The sequence below is a fragment of the Cryptomeria japonica genome, chromosome 10, assembly GCF_030272615.1.
Source record: "Cryptomeria japonica chromosome 10, Sugi_1.0, whole genome shotgun sequence".
NCBI classification, from domain to species: domain Eukaryota; kingdom Viridiplantae; phylum Streptophyta; class Pinopsida; order Cupressales; family Cupressaceae; genus Cryptomeria; species Cryptomeria japonica.
Window position 1 is genome coordinate 601,413,578 of NC_081414.1, and position 24,240 is coordinate 601,437,817.

Below are 24,240 nucleotides of genomic sequence, written 5' to 3' on the forward strand. Positions count from 1 at the left end.
CAGCCCAAAAAGACGAATCCATGGACCTGGACTGAATCATACAATTCGCCATCTCCCGTAAAGTTCTGTTCTTGCGTTCAACGACACCATTCTGCTGAGGGGTGTAGGGAACAGTAAACTGATGCTGCAAACCATGCTCAGTGCAAAAATCTCTGAAAGCCTGATTCACATACTTCCCCCCATTATCTGTACGTATCCGCCGAATAGAACAGCCAGACTGCTTCTCGACAAATGTCTTGAAGATTCGAAATGAATCAAAGACATCGGACTTGTACTTAAGAAAGTACACCCATGTGCGTCTGGAGAAGTCATCAATAAACGTGAGTACATACTTGGCCCCTGAAAAAGGAGGAGTGGGAAATGACATGAGATCACTGTGAATCAACTCCAAGGGTGCCAAAGCACGAGAGGCTCTCCCCTTCGGAAAGGGATCTCTGTGATGCTTGCCAAGAACACAACCATGACAAACACCATCAGTGCAGGAAATCTGTGGGAGCCCAAGAACAAGTGCCTGTGTACTCATCTGCTGAAGATATCTGTAATTGACATGGCCCAATCGCTCATGCCAAAGCTTACTCACTGAATCTGCATGTGCTATGAGAGATGAACCTGTACCCGAAGAGGGCTCAAATTCGTCAAATCTGTAGAGACGAGATGCAGAATCCACACTACCAGAAGCCACAACCAAATCAGGGTCATGGAGGTCCCGAATAACCACATCATGTGGTGAGAACTCAACTGTCTTACCAGAGCCAGAGTGGCAAATCTGATAAATGGACAGGAGGTTCGTCGAGATGTCAGGGACAACCAGAACATCCTGTAGAGTACCCCCATCCAAAGAGACAGAACCTGAACCCAAGACGGAAAGCTGAACTGAGTCACCCACTGCAATCTGTGAAATACCACAAGAGGCAAGAGAAGTAACCAACTGCTAAGTGTGTGTCATATGGTGAGAAGCACCAGAATCTAGAATCCAAGTGGACCCAGAGGTCGAAGCTCTAGCAGTGAGAGCATGACCTTTCCCTGTGGAAGGAGAAGACGCCTGAGGTGAGGAAATGTGATGCTACTGCATGGCTTCCTCTAAAGCCTCTAATCGTTTCCAACAACTGGAAACTGGATGTCCGTCCTTTCCACAAAAACTGCAAGTGTCTGATGATTTCTTCTTAGTCTTGGAGGAAGACTCACCGGACTGTGAAGATTTCCCTTGTTTGGGAGGAACTGGTTTTGAATCAGACTGAGGAGCAGGCTTGGAGGAATTCTCACTACCTGCAGAAGGCTTTTTTTGCTTCGGTTTCTGCTTCTGTTTGTCCTTCTCCTTAGAGGACTGAGCAACCAATGCTTTGTTCTTGGAGCCTGAGAGCGTATCCAATTGAGAAAGATGAGACTGCTCATGAGACAAGCGCTCACAAAAGACATCAAAGCTAGGCATGGTGAAATTAGTACCCAAACCATCCATGGTGGAGTAGAAAGCAGAGGCAAAAAACTGAAAAGGACCCCGAAGCTTCGAAAGGATCAAATGAATGCACTCTGTATCAGTCTTGTTCTTTCCACATCCCTGAAGAACAGATTTGGTAGTCTTGAATTTGTTCAAAAAATCCTCAATAGTGGGAAAGGTATCAGGTAACAATGAAGTCAACTCTGCCTCAATTTGTAATGTCCAAATCTCATTGACCCTCCCGAAGAGAGAATCAAACTTCAACCACATATCCCGAGGAGTAAGCAACTCATCAAGGTGAAACAGAAGACTGTCAGAGACATGCAAAGCGATCAAACCCATGGCCTCATCCAGCTTGTTCCGGTACATAAGAACCTCATAAGGACGGTGAAGGTCTGGCTGAACCTCATCCAATGTAGCCCACAACCCTCGTGACCTGAGAAGCCTTGTGATGCGGGGCTTCCAGGTGTGATAGTTGTGTGAAGTCAACAACTCAACTGAAGGATCTGCCATGAGAACAAAGAAAAGAACTCTGCACCTGCACCTGCTTGTTGGTTGTTTTTATTATGTGATCTTTCAGAATAGACAAAGGATGCAGAAGGGTTTGTTTGTTTTGGGGGTTTAGGTGTTCCTGATTTCTGATATAAATAACAGAAAGCGAGAAAAAAACACCCCCCACAATGGAGAAACCCAAACCCTAGTACATAGTACTGAGAAGGAAGTAGTGCATAAGTAAAAAAACTTCAAACTGATATCTCATGTACCTGGTGAAAATTCTGAGAAAAAAGATCACAAATCTGAATAGAGCAGGCTGAGAGCTTTCCAACGCCTATTCGTTTTCGAAAAACGGAGTCCGTTTGCCCATTCTAAGACCCCGGAAGTGCAAAAAAGAAGCCCGACTTTGACTGGTAAAAAACACAGTCAAACAGTAGATCTAGGAAAAAAATCCCCCACCACGAGGTCCGGCTCGGAATCACCTTTCCAACGCCTATTCGTTCGCCAAAATCTGACTCCGGATGCACGATCTAGGCCCAAAAAACCAACCCCCTCTCAAAAAGACTAGAGAGGAGGGGTTGGTGGTGCTCCAGGTGAAGGTGGGGCTCGGGCCGGGCGGAGGTGGTGCTCGGGCCGGGCGCAGGTGGCGCAGAGGCGCGGTGGAAGTGGCTCAGCCCGGCGGTGGTGGCTCGCCGGCGGTGCGGGAGCAGCGGTCGGGTCTTTGCTGGAGCGGGAGCGGAAGCCGGCGAGGGGAAGCGGGCTGGAAAGTTCGTCGGCGGGGAATGGAGTAGAGTTTGTGGTCGCCGGCGATGGGAGGTTACGGCCGGTGGGAGGCCTGCAGCGCCGGAGCTAGAGCAAAAGCCGGCGGGCGTTGCCGGAGTAGGAGCCGGAGGCCTGCGGCGCCGAGTGGGGCCGGCCTGACAGGTCCGTACGGCACCGGACTGTCAGGTCCGGTACCCTAAAATTTTTTTTTTTTGAAGGCCCTTTTTTGATTTGTTTGATTTTTTTTTTTGAAAAATCAAAACAATTCGGCCTGCATGCCGTAAAAAGGCAATTTTTTTTTTAGCAAATTTTTTCTCGATTTGCGTGCCAGGGCCGTACGGCCTGGCTTGGAGAAAAAAAAATTCACCCAGATGCTCAGGGGTCAAAAATGGACAAATTTTATATGACTATAGGGGTTTTGGGTCTTCTGAGCACAATGGTGAGGTCCGTTTAGGCCCAAAGTGCTCAGAAAAAAACCTTAACCCTAAGCACACAAAAAATGCCTGAAACCCCAGATCTGCTTCAAATGCAAAATTCTCAAAAACAGGAACAGGTGGCTGCAGATCTGAGCTCTGATACCATATAGGAGTTGAGAAATACAACCCCACAGTAGCCTGAAGATCTTCTGCAAGCCGAATAACTTGTTACAAGGAGAAGCAATGAAGCAAAATCTGAAGAACAAGAAAAACACAGGAAAAATATTCTCCAAAAAAGAGAGCTCCAATTCACCAGAAAGTGTATATTGAAAAGATGATACAATGAAAAGAAAAAGTAACCTCTAATAGGTCAAGAAACCCTAAAAAGGGAAAACCCTAGGTTTGCACATAATAATTAATTATATGCACCTAATGTTAGCTTAAGTGTAAAAAGATAATTGGAAACTTAAAGAATTAAACAAATAATGTTTAATTAATCAAGTAAAGACCCAATTACTCTAACACATGAGACTCACAAAAGTAACATCATAGGAGTCACAAACGTTAAACAACCAGCTTCATAAGCCCAATGCAATCCACAGAAGGATAAACAAACATAAGTTAACCGACCACTTCCAGGGGCTCAATGTAATCCACAGAAGGACAAAAGATGCAAGTTACCACTAGGTAGCAATAGGGAAGAGTGTCATCACTAGGTTGTCACGAGTTACCTTAGTAGGTCTTCACTAGGTCCCGACCCCCATCCTGGGTTACCCTGATGACCTCTCCCGACCCCTGACCCCCATACAAACACTAGTGGACCACACCAACCTTTCGAAGGGACAAGATTGGTGGATGCTATTCTAGGTTCTCTACTTACCCCAAACCTATACGAGCGTTTGTGGGCAAAAGAGGCAACAATATTATCTTTATTAATGTGGACTAACTACCTGTTATGACCTAATCACACATCACCCCATCCCAGATAAGGACCCCCCTACTTTTTAGGCCCTCCTGGTTGTTTGGTTTTGTTTTTTTGTGGCTTTTTGGTGGCAGTCTCGTCAGTCTCTCTGCTTTGCAAGTGTTCGGGGGTCAAATTGATTAAGTCTGTTTTTTCGTTTGAGTGAGTTTGATGAAGTCTAGGGTCCATGTTGTCAATTTTAGGGTTTCTGCCTTTAGTCCTAGATTTTAGGGGTTTCTGTTAGGGTTTTGGAAAAACTGAACATATAACTGTAACCAGGACCCTTCAAGGAACCTCGCAGTAAAATTTGAGCCAAAACGGAGCAACTTTCTATTTTTAGAAAGTTCCTATTTTTTAGGGATTTTACAAAGTCCCAGAATGTCATCATTTTGCCAAAAAAATAAACTTACTATTTTTAGTAAGTCATTCCTGTGTCCTGTTTAGGGGTCTAGCACTGACGTTCTGAAAAGTTTCTATTTTTGGAAGCTTATTTCTGGCAGGACCATTCAGGCAAGGTGACAAAGATCAAGTATCCAAGACTACTTCTAATTCCGGAAAGTCAGAAAGCAGACAAAATCACTCAAAAAGTGGCTAATTGTTGGAAATCCATTCCTGAAAAGGAAAGCTCAAGAAATTCACCTAAGTCTGAAAGAAGCAAGAGTGAAATTCCCTCATCTGGAGGAATTCACACCCAACTGTCAAATAGGGCGCCAAACTGGATGTGTCATGGAGGATTTAGAAATCTCAAAATTCCAAGACATGTGCAAAAATCCATCCAAATGTGATGAAGGGCACAAAAACCAATGAGTCTTGGAATTCATAGTAAATCAATGAATTTCTTCCCTTAGTCAAAATTGTGCCCTAGCACTACGGAGGGTGCCAAATTGGGGGGTGCAAGGAATTCATGGAAATGTTGAAATTCCATGGCCAAGTCAAAATGGCGCCTAAGGATGATGGAGGGCGCCAAATCCAAGGGATGATGGAAAATCCAAATGAAGTATGAATTCCTCCTCAGCACCAAAAATCCGCCCTACTCCTCAGGAAGGCGCCAAATCGGAAGGGTCAAGGAAGGATAGGCAAAATCATGAATTCCTCCTCCATGAAGAATTTCCGCCCTGAGACAAGGAAGGGCGCTATAATGAGGTATGCAGAGAGAGATGAAGAAGTGCATGAATCCTTCACCAATGCAAAACTCAGCCCAACACTCAAGTAGGGCACTAAATTGAATGATGCATAGAAAAGACTAAAAAATTTATTCCTCCTTGAACAAGTGAAAATTCTGCCCTAGGCCAAAGGAGGGCGCTAAAATTAAGTTACCATGGAATTCACAAAAAACATCAAAATTTCTCCTTCCTTGGAAGGGTGCCAAAAAGAGATATCCATGGAAATGGTTGAAAGACTCAAAATTCCTTCACAAGTGAAGAATTGTGCCTTGACCAAGGAAAGAATGATTGAAATAGCTAAGTCAAGGTGAATCAAGGAAATGATGAAATTCCAAGACATAGGGAATTCCGTGCTTAAGCTTGAAAACTTGAAAAATTGTCTAAGGCATGAAAATCCAAGGGGCAAGGAGGAATGAAAAGCAAAATCCCCTCGGGAAATTTTTTGAAATTTCCATTTTTAGACATTGAATCTTATCAGAATCTGAATTTTTTTTATAGATTCATAATCGCAAGATATTTCTCTCTCTAATGGACCCGGCTCCTAAATTTTAGGGCGATCCCTAAAAAATAGATGTTGGAGAAGCATGGAAAATTCCCTTCGGAGTAGGAAAAGTCAAGCTAAGATGGATAATCAAGCGAATCTCGAAGAATATTCTAATTTCCCTCCGAAATTTGAAGAAATGGAAAGTTAATGAGTTGGCAAAGGGAATATTCTAAGTATGAGGCACGACTTAGTGTATTAAGAGAAACTTCCAAATTCGAACTCAATTACAGGGGAAGTTCTGTTTGCATGGCGCAGTGATTGGGAAAGTATGACGCATAATAAATTCAATTGCTAAATTAATGTCTCCCAATTTAGTAGCATGATTTGAAGAATTCTATATAAGCATGGAGAAACATTTCATTTCTCACGTGCAGGATTTAAGAAAGAAGAATTGGAGAAGTGAAGAAAGGTCATACTTAGTGGATTTTTCATCATTTTCAAGGTGCTTTTCAGGATGGCAGAATCAAGCAAGACGGCTACCATCACCAGGCAAGCGCTGATCAAGTCAGAGATGAAAGGCTTCCTTCCTAGTTCCCAGATGAATTCCAGGTGGAAGGAAATCAGCGATAAAAGTTTGGGCACATTCAACTTGGTTGCCTTCAAGATCAGAATATTTGGAACATAAGGATATAATCCATCACCAATAGCTGTCAAGTTTGTCAAGAGTGGAATTGTTGCGGGAACTGGTTTTCCGCCTGCTATTCAGTGTCCAGATTTGATTCTGGAATGTGCAAAGCATTACAATTTGGAGCGGAAGACAATTTCAACGTCAGATGGCAGACTATTGGTGACATTGACTCTGGACCCAATTGGTGAAGCTTTCAGAATTCCTTCACACCATTCCATTACGTACAGGACTATTAGCGGAGCTCAAGCAGTGTATGATGCCGGTCCTGCCAGGTGTGCTGACATGATCAACAAACAATGGGTGCTGAAGCCTAGGCCACATATTTCCAAAATGCCAAAGACTCTCACTGTCTTTGAGTTCAAATAGGAATATGTGGATTTGATAAAGATGCTGAGCAGGGTAATGGGATGTTCACATACTGTGAATTTTGGCACATGGATGTTCTTCTACATCGACGAGATCATGAATGCAAATGGACTAGTTGATTGGGCCAGATTGATGAGTCATTACTTGCACGAACAACTGAAGAACTTGAAAGAAAGAAAGTCTCAATCCTTCTTTATGAGCTCCTACGTAATCTGTATGCTTGCACGAAGGGGAGGATTTGATGGTTTGCCAGCAAGTGGAATCATGGGTTGTAGACTAGCACAACTGAAAGTGCATGAGTGTTATCCTCAGCTGCATCTTCACAATGTTAGTTCTTACAAGCTGGCGAACGACACCTTCACTATGTACTTGACGCGGCTTATGTAGAAACAATTGCACGCAAGGGTGTCGCCACAACCAGGGCCCTAGTTCAGAAGTATGGAGCCACGTTCTTACAGTTTCCAAAATTCACCTACATCAGGACGCAGGGATTCTCATTCCAGTCAGAGAAATTGCCAAGGTATCCATCCAACAAATTCATACCGTTGGAACTCGTGAGGCAGTTGACAACCTATGATCAACTACATAAGAAGAAGAAGCAGTCTATTGAATTCTCAGTTGTCCTAGGTGATTTCATGGAAATGTGCGTAGGTTTTGAAGCAGCTGAGAGTGTACCAGAGGAGTTAGCATTCTATCGCCTACCATTTTATGCATCCAGAGCTCAATATGATCCTTACTGCCAAATCAGAAAGGTTGCTGGTATGAAATTCATACACAAATTTCACTTAGAAGATTATTGGGCAAGTGCCGAGGATGACCTTGAAGTCCAGAGGAAAATGTATTCCAGACTGCCCCTTGACACCATTAGGATAAGTGAAATTTACCAAGTGCCGGATTAGGTGAAAGAGGATTCGGACTTGATGCAACTTGAATTTGAGAAAGTGAAAGATCAGCCCATTCAGTTGCCAAACTGGTTGGAGCCCGAAATTGATGATTTGAATATCCTGGCTAGACCAGTGCTAAAATTCACTAAGCATTGGGTTGATCGGCATGTAAGAAAGTTGACCAAAGGAAATGTTCATTTGACATATCAGTTGATGGGAAGCCTAGATTCCCATAGTGAGACAACTGAAGGATCTTCACAGGCCCAGGCAGAAAGAGAAAGTCCGGATTGATAAAGAGAAAAGTGCTCTGAAGAGGCCAAGGACAACAAGGAAGAAAGATATCCAGCCAGAAGTTCATCATGAAGCCCAACATGAAATCCATCAGGAAGTTCAACAGGAAATGCAACAGGAAGAACCTTTGCAAAAGAGAGCAATGGTAGAAAGGGTGCAGTCATTGGCAAGTTCTTCTAGTGTACAGGAGGTAGAGATGTTCGCACAGGAAAATCCAGTGGATCCACCTTCAGGTAATACTCTAGCACCAGATATACTCAGCATTAGTGCTTCACATAGACCCAATCAGCCAAGAGGTCAAAGACAAGAAAGTCCTCCACATCAGGAAGACTCGTCAGGATAGTTTCGTAGAAGCCATCCTTGGTGAAATGGAGGAAGAATCACAGGAGCAAGAGCATTTGGAAATTCATAGTCACTCCATTCCCACTCCTGATTGGCTGATAGAGAGGCTGAGGAGGGAACTGGAAAAAGAAATTGATTCAACTCGTGAGTTAGAAGAGTTGTTGAAGAGGATGGATCAGCCAGTAGAAAAGAAGGCTCCTCGGAAATTTTCTAAAGTCGTGAGGGATGAATCCGGATCATGAACTTTGCACATAGCTGAGCTTGCAGTGGATAAGGACAGGAATGAAATTAGGTAGGAAGATTATGTTATCAGACAAGTTGATCTTGGTCCTGCTTCCACGGGACAAGTAATTGGAGACTTCGAAGGATCTTCCTTAGGCATGAAGGAAAAGATGTTGAAGACGAAGGCAAAATGTAAAAGGCTGAGGGAAGAAAACAAAGCTTTATGTGAATACATCAGAAGTTTTAAACGGCCACTCAGGGAAGCAAGTCCTTCATTCATTCCTCCTTCTTCCCTTCCTAAGGAAGTTGTTAATGATGCGGAGGTAATTAGAGCAATGGCACATAATTCCAGGGAGTGGATAGAGGATGTTTACACAGAAGTAGGAAAATTCATCGAGGATTTGGCTCAGCTTCATTCAAGGTTCGTAGCCCTTCTAAACAAATTAGAGGTAGCGGAAGGATTGTGGGAGGATGTTCACATATATCAAGACTTAACCATTCCGCGACTCAGGGCTCTAACAAAGATTTCGAGGCAAACACTAATTGACGGGAAAGTAATTCAGGAGAACGAGTTTATGACTTTCCCCGGTGGTTCTGTGCTGATTGCTTAGGAAAGAACACCTTTGACAAATTTAGCATGGAGTCCTTAACCTTGAAAGACTCAATCAGAAGGGTGTAGGAAGAAGTCATCAATGCAATTGAAGCACTGTTTGCAAAGAAACTCAATGAGAATGGAGTAACAGTGAACTCCCTGAAATCTCAATTGCATGAGTTCTTCTTCGTAGGTTCATTCACTAAGGAACACTTTGCAAATGTTTCTTCATTTTCTAGTACAATGAAGAGGACACAGGAAATCATGATGGAATGGGAAAGCTTCTTTTCCAAGAGCGAGGAGGAAATTACTTTGATGGAGTTTGATATTGAAAATGTGCCAAATATCTCCATTGGAGAGTTGGAAGCCGTCATCAGTAAATTCATTGCATATGCAATTAATGAACAGGATAATGGTCGTCCATTCTTGGACGAGAATCTTTTGGCTGAATAGTGGCGGCGCATTTACTGCTGGAATATTTTTGACTTAGTGGTGGCCCGGTCAATGCATGTTGAATGCATGAGGAATCTTCTTGCATGCAGCCGTCTTATTAATGGTTTTATGGCAGAAACTTTATGCATTTAGCCGTTTTATGGGGAATGATGGGCATTTATTTCTTGCATGGGAATATTTGTTGTATTTTGGGCAAGTTTGATGTAATGGAGTGCATTTAATGCACAAATGGATACCATTTTTGGGCTCTTTGAATTAATTGTTTATGGGCATGATGGGTATTAATTGCTGATTCCCACCTTGTTGCATCTTGAGTGGAGAATCTTTTAGGGAAAAACCCTAATTAGGGTTTGCATGTGGTCAAGGCCAGAGGCCTATATAAAGGGGTGACCCCCCTCATTTGTAAGGGGAGGAGAGATGGTTGTTTGAGATTGTTGCTAAGAGTTTTTGAAGAAAACACTTAATACATTGTTCTATTGTTGGTGTGTTCTTGTGTTGTTTTGAAGCTCACATGGTCTCACTCTCTTCACGTAGATTAGATTTGCTTTCATGTTGTTAGATGAACTGGAGTTGATAGGATTGCTTGTTGCAAAATTCATGCTCATACTTTTGGTGTGTAGCTGATTGTTGCATACTGTGCAAAGTTAGCCTGAGCCTCCGTTTTATGTGTATGTTTAACATTGATTATCAGTAGAGATTGTTCGATTTGATGGTTTCTCTTGGTAATTTGAAAATCTTTAACACATCCTTTGAAGGTTGCACTGCCTTTGTGTGCATTGCTAGCGAAGCGAAGCGTGGTTGGATTTTGCATAAGTAATCCCGTCTCTGTGTTCGTAGGATTAGATTAGTCTTAGCCTAGTTCTCTAAACCTTTCCTCATTTACTTTTCTGCGCATCTTAAATCCAAAAATCCAAAAAAAAAATAGAGCTTTCATTGCAAATCATTCGCATAGAAATCCTCGAACTTGCATAAATTTGTTATCCTCTTCAAGTGAATGCGTAAGGCCCCTTGGGTTAACAACAAACCCATCAACTGATTGAGTCACGTCCACGAGCATAAGGAACCTTGGAGTTAGCCATTTGAACTTTCTTGCAATCTTAGCATACGATATAACTTTGATCAAGAGAGAATAGAGAGACCGTTGGTAAACTTTATTCTGTGTTAGGCGCTGTCATAGAAAACACGTCAACACTACCCACCCAAGTTCATTAATTAGGTTTTCACTTGATTACAAAACTCCCATTGAGTTACCTTGGCGACCACTTTGGGTCCCGACCCCTAATGAAAGCCACTCCCCCTTGACTTGCACCTAGGAATCAAATATAAATCACAAGGCTATGACACCCAAAACACAAGGTGACAAGATTCCAATCATAGCAAGGCTCAGTCCACTTGCTAGAAAATGACAACAATCTTGATGGTTCGATGCAACAAGAAACAATATAACCCATGCAAAACACCAATCTCATAATATTCCAAGATGAAGAGATAACATACATAGAAGGAAACTCAAACATTGGCCTAGCCTCTGGCGACCAAAGCATTAAAACCACATGACCGTGCAACCCACAATGATAAACAAGAATCACAGCGATACCATTGCCTCATAAGGTCAGACATTAAAGAATACAATATAACACCAAGGAAACCAATTTAACCTTTACACCTTCATTAATTCAGATTTAACATTAATTTCTAGTTTCCCAAATTCAAATCATCATAATACATTCCCTTCCTATGATTTTTGCACAATAAAGTTAACATTCAATATTCAGTCAAAAATGAAATACATTATTACCATTTAACTATCATGATTTGATCATTATCAATTAAGGAAAGAGCTCAAAGATAGAAGATAAAATATTCATATATATATATATATATATCATAAAATAAAAGTTAGCAGATCGGTACATGAGCACATATATCTGATAACATCATAGAACTGATATATATATATATATACAAAAATGAGAATCGAAAATATTAAATCGACTGCCAAACTACGCACAACTTACAATTTTAAATTGATCGAAGTTTTTTTTTTTTACATGGCAATGAAAGGAGGGGGCGCCGTGGGTGATTCCCACACGACTGTGAGATTGGCTCCTGTTGTGACCATTTCACACATCGCCCCATTGCAAATGGGGACCCCCTCTTTTTGCTCGTTTTTTGCTCGCTTTTCGCTTCGCTTTTAGGGTTTTGTTAGTCAGTCAATTGTCTGGGTTTAGGGTCAAGCCTTAGGGTTTTAATTGCCGTCTTTTCAGGCCAGAATCCAGTCAATTTTGAGAGCTTTTGAGCTTCTTTTGTAAGAATGCAAATTTTGAATGCCATGATTTCGCCAAAATGGTCTATTTTCAATTGGAATTTTGAGTGCAGAGCTTAAATTTGTCTAAGTGTTGAAGATGAAGTGTGAATTTTTGTCCAATTGACTAATTTTGACCAAATTTTGACCTTTTTGATTTTTGATCCCGGGCATGGGGAATGATTTGTTTTTGCCTCGTGAATTGATTAAACTTGTGAAATCATGTTATTTTGGCCTGTAGGAGCAAAATCGCTCCTGTCCCTCAGTGAAGGACCGGAGCTCGTTTTCAAATATCTTACTGTCCCTGCAGAGTCAAAGTGAATTTCGAAATGCAAGTGATGAGGAAGGGCGTGATCTTTCCGTTGAATATAAATTGAAGAATTTTACGAACACGGAAGTGCCTCCAGGAGTCAAAATCGCTCCTGTCCCTCAGTGAAGGACCGGAGCTACAAATCAAATATTGCTTTGTCCTTGCAAGATTTTAACGACTTGACGTCTTGAAGAGATCCAAGGAGATGCATTTTACCAAATGAATATAACTTAAGGTGCCGACGTGGAGAAGAATGACCCAAAATGCCAAAATCGCTCCTGTCCCTCAGTCAGGGACCAGGGCGAAGTACATTGTAGCTCCCGTCCCTCTCCCAGGGACCAGAGCGATATTCTTCATAGGGCATGTTCTGGACGAAAATCAAGCAAGTTATAAGTTTGAAGGCAAGAAACAGGGTGAAATGAACTCATTGAAGATAAATTGAAGATTACCAAATGTCAACAAGGGACCTCAAATGCCTAGTTCGCTCCTGTCCCTCAGGAAGGGACCAGAGCGATTTTTGTCTAAGACAGATTTCTTGCTAAGTTACAATCAAACCCAAGGCATGGATGAATGGAATGGAATGTTACGAATCCGTTGAAGATAATTTTAGAGGTTAGCAATGTGATGTGGAGCCTACAAGAGCAAGATCGCTCCTGTCCCTCTCCAAGGGACCAGGGCGATATAATGGTTATATTGCCGTTCCTCCAAGTTCAGGACACTCCAAGGCGAAGAACAAGGTGGTGAGGACATTTTAAGACATCTCCATCAAGCACAAAGTTACAAAGGTCGCCAAGTTAAAGAATTTGCATCAAGACACCTAATTCGCTCCTCTCCCTCAGGAAGGGACCAGAGCGAAATTTGCATGAAGGCATAAATTTTGAAAGTTTGTCAAGCATCAAGTGATTAAGGAAGATCAAGGGATCACGTTTTACCCGATGAAGACAATTGCAAGTTGAAGAAAGCAAAGACAAGTCCAAAACCTTGAAGTTCGCTCCTGTCCCTCTCCAAGGGACCAGAGTGATGTTTATTATATTGGCCAAATCCCTCAAAAATCACGTAAGGTCAAGGTTTTGCAAGGTCGTATGAGATCCAAGGCATGATTAGAAGGTGATATACAAAGACTTCAAACGTTAAAAGATCCTCAAATTGAACACAGAAGCTATATCGCTCCTGTCCCTCTCCAAGGGACCAGGGCGATTTGCTTGGGATTCTTCATTTTCCTTCAAGTTCATGCCAAGTCAGGGTTTTTCGGGATCACACAAGGTATAAGGTGTCTTTTGAAGATGATATGCAAGAGTTTTGAACGTCAAAGTGTTACCAATTTGTGCAAGGAACTCATATCGCTCCTGTCCTTTGGACAAGGACCAAGGCGATTTCATTAAAACACTCATGATCCTTTAAATGCATGTCAAGGCAAGTGCACGTGAGATCAAGGACGTCCTTCAAGAGGCAATGAACGAAGAATCAAGGTTGAAAGATCACACATTTTGGCTAGAGCCTCCAGATCGCCCCTGTCCCTCTCCAAGGGACAAGGGCGATAATCTTTCTAAAGTCTAAATGCCTTGTAAAAATCAAGTGGAACAAGCATGGAATGAACAAACAATGTTATTATTTGTCCTACAATGAAGATTAGAGATCAAAGATGCAAAGTCAAGAAGAAATTATGAGGATCGCTCCTGTCCCTCTCCAAGGGACCAGGGCGATATTTGCCAAAACACATGTTATCCTTTAAAGATCACGTTAAAATAAAGTTGTACAAGGTTTGAAACGTCTTCTAAAAGGTGATGAAGGAGGAGTTGATATCAAAAATGGAGAATTTCAAGTGAAAATATTTGGATCAATCCTGTCCCTCTCCAAGGGACCAGGGCGATAATACATTCAAAGGCACTCATGCACACATGCAAGTCGATCTAGTTCGAAGGACCTAGCGAAAATGGTAAATCCAACGTGGAGATGGAGACTTTGGACGTCGAAATTGCAAGAATCAAGACAAAAGTGATGGATCGCTCCTGTCCCTCAGTCAGGGACCAGGGCGATAAGGTTAGTATTTTCCATCTTCAAAAAATTTGGCGCTCAAGCAAACATTTTTTTAATTTATTTTAAATGCTAAAATTCGATATGTTTTGAAAATTCAATTAAATGGCATTTAAATATTGCACTTGATATTAATTAATTATTTTTTGCCTTGTAAAAAATCGAAGTTTATTAATTAAAAATGATGGCAAATTAATTAATTATTATAGAGTGCTTGGTATTTTATTGTTTTATGAAGGTCGGCCTTGTTATTTATTTAAAAATCATTTAAATTGCCTTATTTCACCAAGTCGGCCTTGGGGTGAATAAGAGGTAAGCGCTATAAAGGGGAGGTGAAAATCATTATTTTCACATTTTCATTTCCATCTCATATGCGATCAAAGGAAAGTGCGAATTGATATCCAAGGTGGAGCGAATTTCATTCCAAGCAAGGTGGTGTGAACTTGAGGTTTCCATTTGTGCGAACTTGTCAAATCCATTGGAGATCACGTCAAAAAACTTGAAGGGTGGCGAACTTGATAAGAGGAACGTTGCTTTAAAGACCACATCGAGGACATATCAAAAGGTGGTGAAATTGATATTTTAAGGAGAGATTGCGTTGAAGACTATTTATATGTCAATTTTGCCTAGGCGAATCCTTTTTATTTTGCATTCTAGAGTTAGCTCTCGATTTGAGGTATGGCAATTTGGTTTTATTGTTTTATTTGTTGATCGTCATATTTTAAATTTTGAATTTTGAATTTTGAATTTTGAATTCCTAGCTCAATCGTTTTATTTTAGGAAATGATAACTCAAAGACTTATCATGAAGTTTCCTAAAATATTCTCTAATCTATGTTATTTATTGCAAAATCTAGCTTCTCATTATGAAATGTTGTGTAGGTATAAAGGCGGGAGCATCCACCAGTCGTTCAGCTCTCATGAAAGAAGATCAAAAGACCGAAGAAGTGGAGACTAAGATCGTGTCCAAGTGGAGCAACATTGGAGATACAAACTTAGGCAACTTCAGCACGAAGAAGTTTCGAGAGGTCCCTTACATTGGCAAGCCATCACCTGTCGCCCGGAGAATAATCGAGAGTGGCATCATTAAGGCGGTCGGCTTTCCTCCAGCTGTTCAGTGCCATGAGTTGATGATCGAGTGTGCTCGTCACTATGATCCACAGTCCAGAACGATCGTGTCCAAAGAGGGAAACACTTTGGCGTACCTTTCAGAGGAAGCTATAAGTGAAGCTTTCCATCTTCCAGAGCACAGGGACATGATATACAAGAGCATAGAAGGAGCCAGATCAATGTACGAAGATGATCCAGATGCTTGCCTAAGCATAATCAACAAGAACTGGTTACTCAAGAGCCGTCCCCGTCTGAGCAAGGTCCCGAACACACCGCACAGGATTGATTTCCAGGAGGAGTACAGAGATTTGATTACCATGCTCAACCGAGTTACAGGAGCCCCTCATGCCTTCTATTTTGAGAAGTGGATGTTTTACTTCATCCAGGTGATTGTTCAGGGGAAAGGTACGATACATTGGGCTAGGATGATTAGCCATTGCTTGGACGTACAGTTGAGGAGACTCAAGGCTACTAAGTCCTTCCACATGAGTTCATACGTCATCTATGCCTTGATCAGGAGTGTTGAGTACGCAGGACTACCTCACAGAGGAGTGATTGGAAGAGGACCCAGCGAGGTCAGAGCTTGTGATTCCTATGCCTACTTGCATCATCCGCCAGGGAGCAACTATAAGTTGGTTAATGATACTTTCACGATGAACATCACCAGGACGTTGCAAGGTGGAATTCACAACAGGTTATCTCAGGATGCCCAGGAATTCATAAAGAGGTACGGTGCTTGGTTCATTCAGTTTCCCAAGTTCACTTATATTAGAGTGCATGGATGTCCTTTACCTCCATACATGTTGCCGAGATATCCGACAGACAGAATTGTGTTACTTGAAGTAACAAGACAGTTGGCAGCATATGTGAAGGCATTCAGACACAGACATCAGAATGGAGTTCCAGTACCTATCATTTTGGGTAACTCAGTTGAGGTATGTCCTAATGCTTTAGCCATGGATGACGCAGAGAAGGAGTTAGCCTTGTATTCTTTTTCATCTTTTGCTTTGAGAGAAAGCTTTGATCCACATGGACATTTAGAGGAGACAGTCGGTAGAAGGTTTAGGCATGAGTACCAAATAGAAGATTTTATGATGAATCTCTCAGATGATCTTGAAGTGAAACGGAAAATGCATTCTAGATTGCCTTTGGATTTCATCAGGAAATGCAGCATTTATAGAGTGGCCGACCAAGCTCAGGACAGTGGCAGACATATCCAGTCTTCCTATGATCGAGAAAGCAAAACAATAAGGTTAGATTGGAATGAGCCTGAGGTCATGGATCTAGATACTTTGATGGCACCAGTCTTGTCTTGTACTCGCAGATGGGTTGACATACAACATCAGAAGTTGAGAGAACAAGGCATAGTTATGACTTTCACTTTGGAAGAGAAACCAGCCGAAGGTGGAGCTAGTGTGAGTGAAGGCAATCCTAATCCTAGAAATTCAGGTGAAGGAAACCTTCGATGTGCCAGTGAGGGCAATCTCCATCCAAGAGGTTCGAAGAGGAAAGAGAGACCTGGAAAGAGAGAATCTTCCAAGAAGAAACAAGAGGCTAACAGAGATCGATCATCCGGTACTTCTTCTAGACCTGAGAAGAGAACAATTCAAGTGGAAGAATCCATGGAATCGATGGTACAGAACGATAGGCAGGAGGAAGGACAAGCACAACAAGGGTCACCAGATGGATCTCTCCAAGACTATGAGTTAGATGAAGATAAAGAAGACAATGAAATATCATCTCCTCCCAGACAAGAAGAAATAGTGCACAAAGAGATTCAAGTTCAAGAGACAAGGTCAGCTATCCCAGATTGGTTGAAAGAAAGATTAACCAGGGTGATTGTAGTTGAGGACGAGGACAATGCAATTGATTTAGAGAGCCTTGTTGGACATTCCCAGGAAGTGACAGAGAAGAGAAAGGCTACCAAGATGTCCAAGATGATTCGAGATGAGACTGGATCCAAGAAATTGCAGATAGCTACACCGGCAGTAGACAAATATGAAGGTGAGATCCTAGCAGAGGAATATGATATACAGACATTTGAGCTAGGACCATCTACAACAGAGCAGACTTTAGATGATGCCACCGATTCATTTGAGGCATTGAAAGACAAGCTTAGAGAAGAAATGGAGAAGAACAGAAAGCTTGAGAGAGAGGTTGGTGCATGGAGGACTTATTTCAGTCACATCAATGAACCTTTGGGACGTCAGGATCTAGCTAGATCACCAGTGCAAGCACTTCCACTTCAATCAATCAATGAGGCAGAAAGATTCAGGAACATGGTCCAACGTACAAGTAATTGGATGGATAGATCTCATACAGTGGCCATAGAATTTGTAACAAGGATGATGAAGATTATTCATCAAGCTATCCAAGTTCTTGAGATAATCCACAATTTGATGATAACAGTAGCTGTGTTTGCCCATACCAAAGATGTCATCATTCCCGTCTTGAAGGTAATTAGACACACATCAAGGAAGGTTTTAGCACAAGAGAAGATCTTGGATGGAGAATCTCACAGTTTGTTTCAGTGGTCAACCTTACTCCATATGAAGAGTGTTTTCTTCGAGGACATCAGTGTTAGATGTGGCCAAGTTGAGGAGGTGATCAATCCGATCCAGGACAGAGTATTTGAGGTACTTCGTACCATTCTTGGCAGAAGGATCGAGGTCGAGACAGATGTGGATATGCAGGAATTAGAGGATAGAATCAAGGTCATCTTTTGCAAGGACGTAAATGTTACAGATGAGCAATATGATCAAATGTTTGCCGCCATGCTCCTGATTGAAAGAACAAAGGAACTTGAATCTACTTGGGACGCAGCTCTTCTAGATGCATTCGATCAGGTTATCCACTTGGAAGAGAGTATGAAGAATCTTCCCGAGATTCCAATTGCAGAAATCGAAGGAATCGTGACAAGATTCATTGCATATGCCAAAAAAGAACATTGGAAAGGGAATAAGGTTCTAGATGAAAGGTTGTTATAGATGACATGGCATCTTATTTGTCATTGGTTTATGTCTCCTAGGTTTTTGTGCCAAATTTAATATTTGGCTATGTATTTAATATTGTTCAGTAAAAAGGAGGCCATTTGTAACAAACCCTAATTAAGGTTTAGGTGTCATGATCTTGACCGTTGATCTATTTTCGATCTGGAACTTTCATTGTAACTGGGGATGCTATTTATACCCCCATTTTTCATTTCAATAGTCAATAGTCAATAGTCAATAGTTGATGTAATAGAGAAGAGAGATAGCTAAGAGATTAGAAGTTAGAGGCAATTTTATTTTGTAGCAAGATTGAGTTTTGAAGAGAGGAATTCAAGCAATTGTTGTACATGATGACTTGGAAATCAATAAAATATTGAAGTTATGGTGTTTTGTTGCAACTTTCTTGGTTATCTTCATGGTTGTTTAATCTACTTGAATCATGCTCAATCAAAGTAGTGTGTTAATTTGAAGGACATTGTGTGAGACTTGATCTTTGGTAGGATTCGTAATCCAAACCACTAGCTTCTTGCTGATTGTAGGAACGCCTTGCATGGTCGACTGGAGAAAACTTTGAGTCCCTTAATCTTCAATCATTATTGTATCTTGGATATGTACCTTCGTGGTAGTGTCTTTGATCTTTGATGCATTGAATATCATTTTGTTACCTTAAAAGATCGCATCGATTTCAATTGAGTTGTTATCTTATGGCAAAATTGAAGTTGGTTGAATCTTGCCAAGTCTTGTCTACACGAAGTCATTCTTAGGGTTAAATTAGACTAGACCTCTTTCAAACCCCAATCTTTTGTTATTTTTAAAAAAGTTTCCTTAGTTTAGCAAATCTTGAACTTTCGGAATGCGTAAGACCCCTTGAAGGAAACAGCAAATCACATCATACCGCTGGAAGCTTGTCCACACGTAGAGACCCTACTAACAGAACCTTGGAGTCTTCCTAACTGATCCTTTATGCGAATCTTCAGCAGTTAGAGACTATTTTCTCAAGATAGGATAAGATGCCTATTGGTATTTTATTCTGTGTATGATTGTGTACAAAATACACGTCAACAGCTCCCCATAGTCGTGGGTGAGGGCAGAGCCACCCACGCTGTGGGTGGGCTCTACCACGGAGCCCCAAAAATGCACTGGGCCGAAACAAGTTAAATACAGACAGTAACAAAAAAACCACATACAAAGATATGTATCAAATGACTACGGCATAAACAATAACATATGTATAAATATATATGTATATATATATATTTTTATACATAAATATGTATATATATATACATATATATATATTTATATACATAAATATGTATACATATATAAATATATATACAAATCCCAAATTTTCAAATGAGATTAAAATAAAGCACAATTTAAAACTTTACAAAATCAGAGCCACAGGGTACATTTTCTCCAGATATTGATTTTAGCCTAGGGATTCAAATTCAAAGAACTAACAAGAACAATCCCTCAAATCAAATTAATCCTTCTTATTTCCTCATTTCAGTAAAACATCACATTGATTTTTATTCAAACTAAGAAGAAATTATAACACGCAAAAGAGGAAAAAGAATCAAGAACCTACCTTTTTGGCTATCTGGAAAACAGCACAGAAGAGGAGCAATAATTTTCCAAGAGATCCACGGCAAGGCACACAATCCCAGGTAGCTTCAACAAAATCTATCACACTCCTTCGCTAATTTCTTTTTCACAGATTTTCCCCCAAATTTCTTTGAAAACCCCCATATCCAGAAAAATATTCTTTTTGCAGAGAAAACTACACGGCAAGCTTCCCTTTCCAAAAAGCCTGTGAATAATAATAAATCCCCTCAAAAGATAAGCTTTTTCAAAAAATGTAACTCCCATCATGCAGATTCTCAATTAATTAAATTCCATTAATTAATATTTTTTTTGTAATTCCCCACTCACAATTAGAATTAACATAAATAAATGTTATTTTCCTTTTTGAATTAATTTCCAAAAGCACAATAGAATACAAATAACTTCTTCATCATACGTAGTGTATTTTAATCCAAATTTTAGGTATCCAATATTTCTTTGATTCTTTGTTTATCAAGGAAAATCTCACTCTTCTAGTGTTTGTGCTCGAACTACTTACTTTCCTAAAAGAACAGAAAAATGAACTCTTACATCAGGAACTTTGACAAGCACCCTGTTATACTGGATGTTTGAAAAATTGTAATATACTTGGTGATGTATCATTTTGCAGCATATGCTCTGGGGGATCCAACAGTAACCATTGAAGAAGTGACACCACCTGTTTCACCTACTGGGAAACTTTACCCATCTGAGGCAAGCTTGCTTTCTGCTACATACTGTTCTTTGCATGCTTTGAACACAATTTATTTGATACAATTAAATAAAAAATAGATCAATATTTTTGTTCTTCTGATGCACAGATGTACATTCAAAAGTCTAATGGATGTGTTCTTGGCAGGAGAGAACTGTGGAGCTCTTTGAAAGGAACACTTATTCTGTGGTTAATATTTTTGATGTAACCCTACGCCCTCAATTGAACATGACAGGAATGGTTGAGGTTTGTCCACTATTGGAAAACATATACATAGGCATAAGATAATCATGTGGAATTCTCTTTTACTTGAGATTCTTCTTTCATACCTGAATAAAAGTCCATTAAAGTTTAATTGTCTTTATGATGATTGCCACAATGACATTCCTGATTCATATAGGATCTTTTATCCCTGTGCATCCCACTTAGAGCTATTGTTTTGATTCATACTTTCTATTGTGAAGCCTTTGTTTATAGTGACATGGATTATAACCAAGAACATCTGTATTGAGTTTCTGATCAACTTTTTCTATTGATCATTGTATGTGACTAAAAATGGAAAACTGCGAAGGTTCAAGATAATTTTTGCTACAAATTTTTCATATTTAGATCAATTGCTTGATCTTCCTAGGCAAAAATTCAAACACACTATAGTTTGAATTTGATCAGAACAGTCAATATAGTAATGCTACAGAAACATGGAGTACGATAGTACTCCATCTGGGAACAGCAAATCTTTTCTTTGTGATGGGTAGTTGCCATTTTTGGAATATTGAATGCTAAGCATTCTAGTTACCAGGATGTTCCTAAAACTTTGCGATTTCTGAATTTTTGTGTCTATTGTATTTCTTTTGTATATATTTCAGAGATAAATTTTTTCCACATTTAGGTCTCACCATACAACCTGTATCAAATTTAAATTATGACAGCGTTGACAGAAATTATTAATCACTGTCCTATTTGTCTACTGTATATGTATTTCACCAGGTTCCTGAAGGCAATGGTTCTGGAATAGTCTGGGATGAACAAGGTCATATTGTGACAAATTATCATGGTAATAATATTTTGCGACTTCATGAGACAAACCAGAGATGAAGTTCTTGAATTATGTTTGAATTTGGTTTATATAGTAGAAACTGACAAGGTTATTTGTTTAGTGGTGCTATTTCTTCAAGTTGTGGCCACTGAGAGTTGCTAGTTTTCATTCCTTATGAATGCTTTTAATTGTGCTTGCATATTAGGGATCGTATAATTGTGTTATTAAATTTAAGCATTGATATTGTGTTTATATGTCTTAAACATATGTTTTCTTTTGTTGTTCACTTGCTATTGACATGCATGCAAAATTCTCAATCTTGATTGATCAGTTGAAGCAATATCAATGACTGCATGTGGCAACCATTTGTTTGTGTTTGCCTTTTTTCCCTGCCATCAACATAGGATTAAAAGTTGTTATCTTGATTCATCAGGTGACTCAGTGTCATTGACCACAGTTTATTTTGGCTGAGGATGATATTTTGTTTTCTTTGTCAATTTATTATCCAGTGATTGGTAATGCTCTCTCAAAGAATCCCAGCCGCAACCAAGTTGTAGCCCGAGTTAATATTCTTGCATCTGATGGGTGAGACCTTATTTCTATACTGCTTACTTGGTCCTTGATTCAAAATATTATTGTTCGTTCAATTTATTTGATCTAGTCAAGCAGATCAAGTTTTTATAGTTTTTTGAATTGTTTGTTCAAGGGTTCAGAAGAGTTTTGAGGGTACATTGGTTGGTGCAGATCGTACAAAGGATCTAGCTGTTTTGAAGGTAGAAATTCATTTTACCAACTTTGGCATTTTATAGATTGATCAGAGTTGGTCTCATACCAATGTAGAATACAATCTTGTTAAATATCCTTGATTCAAGTGTCAAATATATTTACTTAAAGAATATTTCTCTCTTTTTCTTTTTACTTCAGATAGATGCCCCCAATGAGCTTTTGCGGCCAGTTGAAGTTGGGAAATCATCCACACTCAAAGTAGGTCAACGATGCCTTGCAATTGGCAACCCATTTGGTTTTGACCACACTTTGACTGCCGGGGTTCTTAGTGGATTGAACCGGGAAATATTTAGTAAAGCGGGTGTGACTATTCGTGGTGGTATTCAGACAGATGCAGCAATCAATCCTGGAAACAGGTTTTAATAAAATCACAGTACACTTATGTGTTTTTACCAGCTTCCATGATAAGCATTTCTGCATCTATATCCCTTTCTATATATTTTTGGTTACTTTTTTGTAGTTTTGAGCACCGGGATTAATATCAAGTGTTAGTTTCTAGCACCAGGATCAGCATCTCAAACACTTAAATTAAATCTGAAATGTAAGAAAATCATTCTTACAGGGATCCATTTTCAATTTTAACTTGGCATAAATCCTGGCACTGACAATTGACCTTAGTTTCTGTCCTGCAATTGTCTTCAACTTTCCAAAGAAGAAACAAGTCTTTGAGGCAATTTGTTACATGGTACTGATTATAACAAGCATGCAAATACCTTACCTGTAAAAGTTCAAGGCAAAAACCGGCTTTGTGGCTCTCAAGAGGAAGTATGACTGGAGGGTTGCTCTTTTTAGATGAATGCATTTTCTGCATGAATGTGTACAGAAATCATCTTTAACTATCACACAAGTTCAAGGTAGAAAGGAAGAGGCAAACATGATCCAAAATTGATTTAATGTAGAATCTATTTTAAAAAGCAGCATTCTACCACATCAATAAGGGAATTTTCTCTTTTAGTTATACATTGTAACGGAATTGTGTAGAAACCTCACACCTGCACTAAGTTCATCTCTATGAATAGAAGTAAATGGAGGTGGAAACACGTTTGAAATTGTTTATAATTCCATTTCTCATTTTCTTTGAAAGGAATCTTGTAAATTTCTATCCTACCTTAAAAAATTATACATACATCTTACCAAGTGATAACTGGTGACACAGCATGGTGATGTGACAGCATATGTGGGTACTTACTACTGATATGTCATGCTGGCCTGGAAATACAATGGATGCTGATGATGCACACAAACATGGCAGTACATTTGGCTACTGACAGATGGCTGATGTAGTGTAGAGGATTCCATATACAAGTGTAAATAATCATGACATTCCAACAACTCTGTCACCCCAATTGACGTTTCTGTTTTTGTGAATTTCTGCATCTCTAGTATTTCGTGTTTTTCCTTTCTAAATGGTTTGGTAAATGTCTCCACTTCCAATCACTTGGTCAATGGTATTAGAATATGAAAGTAGCACTTTTTTGAAATTTTCTCCCTAACAAAATCATGGTGTACATCTATGTGCCTGGTTTTAGCTTGCAGAATGGGACTAATAGAAATATGAAAACTTTTGATCATCTCAGAGAGGGAAGTAGGGTCTATATTTTTGTAAGCCAGTATCTTCTAATACTCTTGTGCATCAAATTGTTTCACAAACCATTCACTGTGTTGTATTCTGTTTCTGTAGATGGTAATGCTACTGCTGCCTGATTTATTTTGTCAAGATACAGTTTCAGAATCCAAGTTGAAAATAGATGCCGTTGAGAACTCTTCTCAGTAATGTTAACAGCCCAATTTGAATTTAT

At 40.0% G+C, this 24,240-nt stretch overlaps 1 protein-coding gene across 2 annotated transcripts in view; it reads left to right on the top strand.

Annotated features, from left to right (window-relative positions):
• The window catches only part of LOC131028447 (protease Do-like 8, chloroplastic), a 186,560-nt gene that overhangs the window by 22,902 nt on the left and 139,418 nt on the right, over positions 1 to 24,240 (top strand). For both annotated transcript variants that reach the window (XM_057958701.2, XM_057958702.2), the window contains exons 3-8: positions 20,539 to 20,621; positions 20,767 to 20,865; positions 21,607 to 21,673; positions 22,165 to 22,240; positions 22,362 to 22,428; positions 22,580 to 22,797. In XM_057958701.2, the coding sequence (XP_057814684.2) occupies positions 20,539 to 20,621; positions 20,767 to 20,865; positions 21,607 to 21,673; positions 22,165 to 22,240; positions 22,362 to 22,428; positions 22,580 to 22,797 (610 nt within the window). The remainder of the gene's footprint in view (positions 1 to 20,538; positions 20,622 to 20,766; positions 20,866 to 21,606; positions 21,674 to 22,164; positions 22,241 to 22,361; positions 22,429 to 22,579; positions 22,798 to 24,240) is intronic.